This window comes from Coregonus lavaretus (genome assembly GCF_964263955.1).
Source record: "Coregonus lavaretus genome assembly, chromosome: 2".
Lineage (NCBI taxonomy): Eukaryota > Metazoa > Chordata > Actinopteri > Salmoniformes > Salmonidae > Coregonus > Coregonus lavaretus.
Window position 1 is genome coordinate 12,267,530 of NC_139989.1, and position 8,310 is coordinate 12,275,839.

An 8,310-nucleotide genomic window follows, 5' to 3' on the forward strand; every position below is an offset into this window, starting at 1 on the left:
GCTCTCCAAACAGGTCAGGGACAAAGTGGTGGAGAAGTACAGATCAGGGTTGGTTATATAAAAATATATGAAACTTTGAACATCCCACGGAGCACCATTAAATCCAAAGAATATGGCACCACAACAAACCTGCCAAGAGAGGGCCACCCACCAAAACTCCAGGCAAGGAGGGCATTAATCAGAGAGGCAACAAAGAGACCAAAGATAACCCTGAAGGAGCTGCAAAGCTCCACAGCGGAGATTGGAGTATCTGTCCATAGGACCACTTTAAGCCGTACACTCCACAGAGCTGGGCTTTACGGAAGAGTGGCCAGAAAAAAAGCCATTGCTTAAAGAAAAAAATAAGCAAACATGTTTGGTGTTCTCCAAAAGCCCTGTGGGAGACTTCCCAAACATATGGAAGAAGGTACTCTGGTCAGATGAGACTAAAATTGAGGTTTTTGGCCATCAAGGAAAACGCTCTGTCTGGTGCAAACCCAAATCCTCTCATCACCCCGAGAACACCATCCCCACAGTGAAGCATGGTGGTGGCAGCATCATGCTGTGGGGATGTTTTTCATCGGCAGGGACTGGGAAACTGGTCAGAATTGAAGGAATGATGGATAGCGCTAAATACAGGGACATTTTTGAGGGAAACCTGTTTCAGTCTTCCAGAGATTTGAGACTGGGATGGAGGTTCACCTTCCAGCAGGACAATGACCCTAAGCATACTGCTAATGCAACACTTGAGTGGTTTAAGGGGAAACATTTAAATGTCTTGGAATGGCCTAGTCAAAGCCCAGACCTCAATCCAATTGAGAATATGTGGTATGACTTAAAGATTGCTGTACACCAGCGGAACCCAACCAACTTGAAGGAGCTGGAGCAGTTTTGCCTTGAAGAATGGGCAAACTTCCCAGTGGCTAGATGTGTCAAGCTTATAGAGACATACCCCAAGAGACTTGCAGCTGTAATTGCTGCAAAAGGTGGCTCTGCAAAGTATTGACTTTAGGGGGGGTGAATAGTTATGCACGCTCAAGTTCAGTTTTTTTGTCTTATTTCTTGTTTGTTTCACAATTTTTATTTATTTAGCATCTTCAAAGTGGTAGGCATGTTGTGTAAATCAAATGATACAAACCCCCAAAAAATCAATTTTAATTCCAGGTTGTTAGGCAACAAAATATGAAAAATGCCAAGGGGGGTGAATACTTTCACAAGCCACTGTAGGTATGCTTGTAATCGTTAAGGACTGGGGAGTTTTTCAGGATAACAAATAAACAGAATGGAGCAAAGCATAGGCAAAATTCCATCCTCCGCCCAGAGGAATCGGGCTCTTCGCATCACGCGGCTCAACCTGTGGCGTGCTTTGCTCTCCGGAACTCAAAGCGGTGATCAGTGGGGTAGCATTGAGTGTAGAGGTGAATCAAATGAAAAATAATATTCCTGGTGTTTGTGACGCCCGCCGTTTGGTGAGACGTATACCCGGTGGCAATGGCAAGAATGAGAATACCCTGTCTCTCTTGTTAAGCTTTGACACAGAGTTTCTACCTGATAGTCATATTAGGTTATATTTGCTATTCTGTGAGGACCTATGTTCCGAACCTGCTACGGTGCTTTAGGTGCCAAGGATTCGGACATGTTGCAGCAGTGTGTAGAATGGAGATCCCATGATGTGAGAAATGTGCAGAAGGGCATTGTCAGAGGGAGTGTACAGTTGGGATAGAGAAAACACTGTGTCTGTGGAGGCACCCATGCAGCTGGGGTTCCGAAGTGCCCTTTGAGAGAGAGAGACAGGTTGAGATTGCCAGAGTTGTGGGGAAGAAAGTTTCCTATGCTGAGGCAGTGAAGAGAGTAGAGGATAGCCCAAGGGTGAGTGATTCCACCGGGAGCCCCCTGTGAGTAGGCCTGAAGAGAGAGATCCAGAGGATGCGTTTTAGTAAGGTTGGATTTCTTGCGTTTATTTTTTTTTTTTTTTTTTTTTTTTAGTCATTTAGCAGACGCTCTTATCCAGAGCGACTTACAGGAGCAATTAGGGTTAAGTGCCTTGCTCAAGGGCACATCGACAGATTTTTCACCTAGTTGGCTCGGGGATTAGAACCAGCGACCTTTCGGTTACTGGCACAACGCTCTTACCCACTAAGCTACCTGCCGCCCTATATAGACATGGTGATCAACTGCACTGCGCTGATGCAGCAGAAATCACAGAAGATATATGTGGTAGTTGCAGCAGCAGAGACATATTTGGGCTTGAGAGATTTTAGTGTAGAAGATCTATAGGAAGTTGAGATAAGGGGTGCCATCCTCCCAGGCCCACAGCCAATTGTAAGATCGTTTAGGGCCAAAGTAGGGGAATGGGGTGTTGGGTTTTGGGGGATAGTGTATAGGTGCAGGGTTAGACGGTGGTACAATTTAAGATTTAAGAAGAAAAATAAAAGTGACCAAAATGTGCAATCCGCACTCCAAGCTGCGAAAGGCAGCAATACGCAACACATCGTCTAGTCTGGCGGAAAGTCACACGAAGAAGAAAACACTTCCTAGTTAACAGCAGGAGCTGCAGCAACTTGTATTTCTAGTGAAATTGTGAAAATTATTATACAATTGATATAACGGACAAGCTATCTAGTCAGATGTGAATGTATCTAACGTTAGCTTGCTATCTACACGATAGGACAATGACACGGCATGGCTTTATCCCTTGCATTACCTAGCTAGGAAGACAGTAACGTTAGCTACAGTAGCTGCTAGCTAACTTATTGTCGAACAGGTTGGACAACTAACGCTATGGCTTGTATCATGGAAAGCGCCCTGTCCAAGCTTATGAATAAAAATGTACTTTTCACTGTGTCGATTTTCGTACGACTTGTTTTGGTCAGTTTTGGTGTCTATCAGGACAGAACTATGGTGGTCAAATACACTGATATTGATTATCACGTGTTTACAGATGCTTCGAAGTTCATCACGCAAGTAAGTTCACCATTTTCTTAAATATTAGAAATATACATACCTGTCTGACAGTTCTGACAGGAGATCTGTTGTAGGCCTTTCTGGTGTTATTTGCAATGTGTTTTATCCTTGCCAGAAGATACCGAACCTACCGTTAGACTTGTTTACACTGAGCTGCACTGGAGTCGGAACGCGATTAAAGTCCCAAAATGGTTTTTGTGACATCCATATTCCAGAGATTCCTAGCTTTCAGGAATGGGGTCATAATATTTATAGCCAAAACGGTTCAAACGTTAGAGCAAAATTCATAAGAAGAAAATAAATTCAACATGCCACATTGGCTTCAGAAGCTTATTTTAACAACAGTGAGCGTTTAATTATATCTGTTCTCTACTTTTCCTGGCTGGCAAAGTACCAGGATGTTGTCTCTGGTTTTGAATCTGAATTTAGAGAACTGAATTTGATAACTGAATCTGAATGCATCTGAGAAGTTGAATATATGAAACTTTGATAAACTTGAAATAAATGTTTCTAAACATAATACACAGACAATTAATGCGATATATTCATTTGAATAATCAATTAAATTGAAATAGAATTTTTAAACTGAATGCAATATTCACTCAATTCAGTTTCAAGTCATGAAATACAAATCCAATGTATGAATTCAATGATTCAATTTGTGCATTACAAATACAAAAATATTACATTCAAATTCAATATTCTAATACAAATTCAAAATTATGGATTCAAATACAATTTCTTTTGGCACTGAAATTGCGCCATACACTGTACAAATGTTACCTTTATCCACACTGCTCCATTGAGATGATTGAAACACTGCTTGTTTTCCAGGAAAACGACCCTTTTCGTCCTCATGCTAGCTAGCAGTAGCCACCGCAGCCATTTTGGAATGGCAGTGTCAGCCAATCAGCTCCTTTGTTGTTCAACACGACGTTGCCATTCCATAATGGCTACTGTGGCTACGGCAACTAGCATGAGGACGAAATAGGGCAGTGTTCCGGAAACTACCAGGATTTAAATGTTCTCGATGGAGCAGTGTGGATAAAGGTCAAATTTGGAGTACAGTTGCATATCCCATCCCTGCATTGAGGTATGTTTTCTGACCCATATCTCGGGCCAGCTCCACAGTGTCTTAATGTAACCATGATTGCGTTCCGAGCACAATGCAGCTCAGTGTAAACAAGCGTAATGGTGGGGTCGGTATCTTCTGGCAAGTTTTATCCTAAAAAAATTTCAGGGACCTGGCCAGCTGAAAGCCACTGGCTTGAGAATCAATATAATAAAATGTTGGTTGGATCTGTCAATGTTACATTACTCATGCCCAAATCGTTATTTGAGAGAATTTTGCTTTATTTGAGAGAACCTCCCAGCTGTGAGTCCCTGCTGGTGATGAGTCTGCATTCCTGCAAAGCTACACTTTAGCAAACAGTGATTTTTACATGTGTAGTGTACCTAACCTGCATCATTCTGTCCTCATGTCATTGCAGGGCCAGTCTCCATACCACAGATCCACCTACCGCTACACCCCTCTACTAGCATGGATCCTGACCCCGAACGTCTACCTCAGCCATGTCTTCGGGAAGCTTCTCTTCATCACATGCGACGTGCTCTCAGGCCACCTGATCTACCTTATCCTTCGCCAGCGGGGACTTAGCTGCGAGGCTGCCTGCCGTGTCTGCTCCCTGTGGCTCCTCAACCCGTTACCGGCCGGTGTGTCCAGCCGAGGCAACGCCGAGTCGGTCTTAACCGCCCTGGTTCTGGCCACGCTGCTCTGCCTGGAGCTGAGGCGGCTCCCCATGGCAGCCATCTTGTACGGCCTGGCCGTCCACATGAAAATATACCCAGTAACCTATGCCCTGCCTATCGCCCTATCCCTACAGAGAAGGGAGGATGGGGAGGAGAGGAGAGCGGGGTGGTGGAGGAGAGCTCTTGGGTTTGTCCTCAGGCTACTGAATAAGGAGCTGTTTCTGTTTGCAGGTGTGGCCGGAGTGGTGTTCTGTGGATTGACTGTCCTGTTTTATAACATGTAAGTTTGGGACAGCTCAGTGGGCTAATGAAAACTTGAGTTGTTGTCGATGCTCCTAGTAAAGATCGGTTGGTCATTGACCATGAAAGGCTTTTAATTGTCAGTTTTGAAATCTGTTATTTCATGTGTTTGATGCTTGTTTTCTAATGGTAAATCATGTTACCAATACAATTGTCCTCATAACTGTTCTCTACCCATTTGACCGTCTCTAATCAGGTACGGCTGGGATTTCCTCCACGAGACCTACCTGTACCACCTGACGCGGAGGGACATCCGCCACAACTTCTCCCCCTACTTCTACATGCTGTACCTGACTGCAGACAGCCCCTGGAGCCTGGCCCTGGGCCTGGCTGCCTTCCTGCCCCAGGCCCTGCTGCTGCTCCTGGTCTCCCTGGCCTTCCACACAGACCTGGCCCTCTGCTGCTTCCTCCACACCGCCATCTTTGTCTCCTTCAACAAAGTCTGCACCTCCCAGGTGAATATGACACTCCTCCATCTGTATCATGTTTGAAACTGTTGTTAGGTGTTAAGTAACATTAAATCGATAAACATGGATATTGTGACACTGATATGACATAGATGGTATGACATGTTAGGTTAAATGTTATGATACATGTGTTGTGTTGAATGTGACCTTTCCCCCAATCTGTATCATGCTGGTGTTGACGGTGCTATATCATGATAGCAGTGTTTTTTTGTTGTTGCATTATATTGGTTGAAAACCAAGGGCGTGCATACTGTAACATCAAACCCATGGCATGTAGCTTGTGGGAATGTTATGATGCTGATAGTATGTTTTGTGTTTTTTTGCAGTACTTCCTGTGGTATCTGTGTCTGTTTCCTCTCATCCTACCTCGACTGACCCTGTCACCAAAACAAGGAGTAGAACTTCTGGCTCTCTGGTTCGCTGGACAGGTAGGTGCAGCATTATTGGTTGATTTTAGCAAGATTTCTGTCCAATTGGCGACAGATTTTCATGTGAATATTCTAAAATCCAAATAAAAAACGATATGCGCATTTTCCCACGAGATGTTTTCATCAAATTGACTTGTTGCGGATAAAAGGCTTTGCGTGTTGACGTAGTGCACGTAAAGCATTTATTTGCAGTTAAATTCCCATGTACCGAATAAAAAAATCATGACATCAGTGGTATTCAGGTCGGAAAGTGCTCTATAAAGTTCCCGACTTGAGATTCCGAGTTGGATGTCCATTCAAAAAAAAAATCCCAGTCGGAGCTAGTTTACTTCGATATGACGGCTATTATATCAATATTTTAGCATAAAAGCATGTCCACCACCATTTATCACATAATTAATTTAACCAGTGGTGGAAAAAGTACCTCATTATCATAATTTAGTAAAAGTAAAGATACCTTCATAGAAAATGACTCAATTAAAAGTCACCCAGTAAAATTCTACTTGAGTAAAAGTTTTAAAGTATTTTGTTTAAAATATACTTAAGTATCAAAAGTAAATGTAATTGCTAAAATATACTTAAGTATCAAAAGTAAAAGTATAAATCATTTCAAATTCCTTATATTAAACAAACCAGACGGCACCATTAAAAAAACTTTTTTTACGGATAGCCAGGGGCACACTCCAATATTCAGACATCATTTACAAACGAAGCATGTGTGTTTAGTGAGTCCGCCAGATCAGAGGCAGTAGGGATGACCAGGGATGTTCTGTTGATAAAATGTAACGAGTACTTTTGGGTGTCAAGGGAAATGTATGGAGTAAAAGGTATAACATTTTCTTTAGGAAGGAAGTGAATTAAATGTAAAAGTAGTCAAAAATATAAATAGTAAAGTACAGATACCCCCAAAAAACTACTTAAGTACACCACTGAATTTTACAGACACAAAAAGATCCCACCTTGTCTAGCGTATTTGTTTTGTCGACATTTGGAAAGTTTACCAACAAATTTGCTGTTTCAATCAGGCCTGCAGTGGCATTTCTTATCCAACGTACTTTACTTGCATAAAAAGGTTGGCTGGAAACCTAGTTATAGTCCCATTATACAAACATAAATGGCTTCAAAAATAGACCCAACCTAACTTACCATATACAGTATTACCAGACTAACCAACATGGCTCCAATATTATCAAATGAAACAGTAGCTCAAAAATTCCCCCAAAGTTGGTCATTATAATATTGATAAATAAATACATAACTTGTGTCCTCTCGAAGTGGCGTCAGACTATGGCTTGCATCATATAAAATGACTTGTCATTGAAGTTGTATAGCAAATGCTTACCCTTTGTATTTAGGAAATGTTTTCTTCTTCTTTTGTCTCAGGGTATATGGTTGGCCCCTGCGTACTACCTGGAGTTTAAGGGATACAACACCTTTCTGCTCATTTGGCTGGCTGGACTGCTATTCTTGATCATTAACTCATTCATTATGGTACAGATTATAACCCATTACAAACCATCAGACACCATGCAGAGACTGAAAGCAGAGTGATATCCGGACAACTACTTGAACACTTCATTCTATGTTCCTTGGATATAAGGGATCAAATGAAGACTTTTCACTAGTAGCCAACTTAGTTGTTGATAATTGCAATGCATTTGTTATTTGGACTATATGGGGAATTATGTATGTATAAAAGAAAAGAAATCTGGCATGGATGTCTATTCAATGGATGATATTGGTCGTTGTTTCAATTTGGTAAAACATTTATGTATTTCTTTTTTTAAAGCTATTTGAAACTGTACGTACACAATCCAATCTTGCATAATTTGTTGAAAAAAAATACATAAATGTATTGTATTGACTTTTAACAGCAGGCTTAACAGCATGTTCTACCCAGTAGTGAACTAAGTGAACGTTGTCCATAGAAATAGAACAGGGTGCTTTTTAAAAAAACTTATCAGAAGGTGGCAGCATTTAGCTGATGATAGCGCTAAAAGAGGCTCTATCCTCAAATGCCCCATCATAATCAAAGCATTCAGCCATGAACACAACTGCCATGAACACAACTGACAAACAATAATGTATACTGTATTTGTTACTTTAATATCATGGAGATTATTGCTTTATAATTCCGCTCTATTTCTGGTATCTACATATTGTTTAAAGAGATACTGCGAGATTCTGTCATTTCAGCCCATTTCAGTTCTACTTACCCAGAGTCAGATGAACTCGTGTATATAATTTCTATGGCTCTGCTTGCAGTATGAAGGAAGTTAGCGGTAGTTTCACGAGCAATGCTACCGTACCTGTAGACTTCCAGTCATTAGCATTGGCTCGTGAAACTACCGCTAACTTCCTTCATACTGCACACATATGCATAAAAATGGTATCCACAAGTTAATCTTACTCTAAGTAGAACA

The 8,310-nt window shown here is 41.6% G+C and overlaps 1 protein-coding gene across 1 annotated transcript; it reads left to right on the forward strand.

Moving 5' to 3' along the window:
* The first annotated feature begins 2,484 nt into the window (after nucleotides 1-2,484).
* Nucleotides 2,485-7,758, forward strand: pigm (phosphatidylinositol glycan anchor biosynthesis, class M). Its single transcript, XM_084187720.1, has 5 exons — nucleotides 2,485-2,943; nucleotides 4,434-4,972; nucleotides 5,189-5,447; nucleotides 5,786-5,887; nucleotides 7,271-7,758. Exons 1-5 carry the CDS (start codon nucleotides 2,761-2,763, stop codon nucleotides 7,436-7,438), a joined length of 1,251 nt encoding a protein of 416 aa, XP_084043846.1. The 5' UTR covers nucleotides 2,485-2,760; the 3' UTR covers nucleotides 7,439-7,758.
* The last annotated feature ends 552 nt before the right edge of the window (nucleotides 7,759-8,310 follow it).

What these genes read in the sequence shown, in the direction of transcription:
- pigm (XM_084187720.1), top strand. Translation starts at nt 2,761, where the DNA reads ATGGCTTGTATCATGGAAAGCGCCCTGTCCAAGCTTATGAATAAAAAT. An exon ending in ACTGTCCTGTTTTATAACAT is followed by an intron (nt 4,973 to 5,188) that starts GTAAGTTTGGGA and finishes GTCTCTAATCAG; the next exon opens with GTACGGCTGGGATTTCCTCC. An exon ending in CTCTCTGGTTCGCTGGACAG is followed by an intron (nt 5,888 to 7,270) that starts GTAGGTGCAGCA and finishes CTTTTGTCTCAG; the next exon opens with GGTATATGGTTGGCCCCTGC.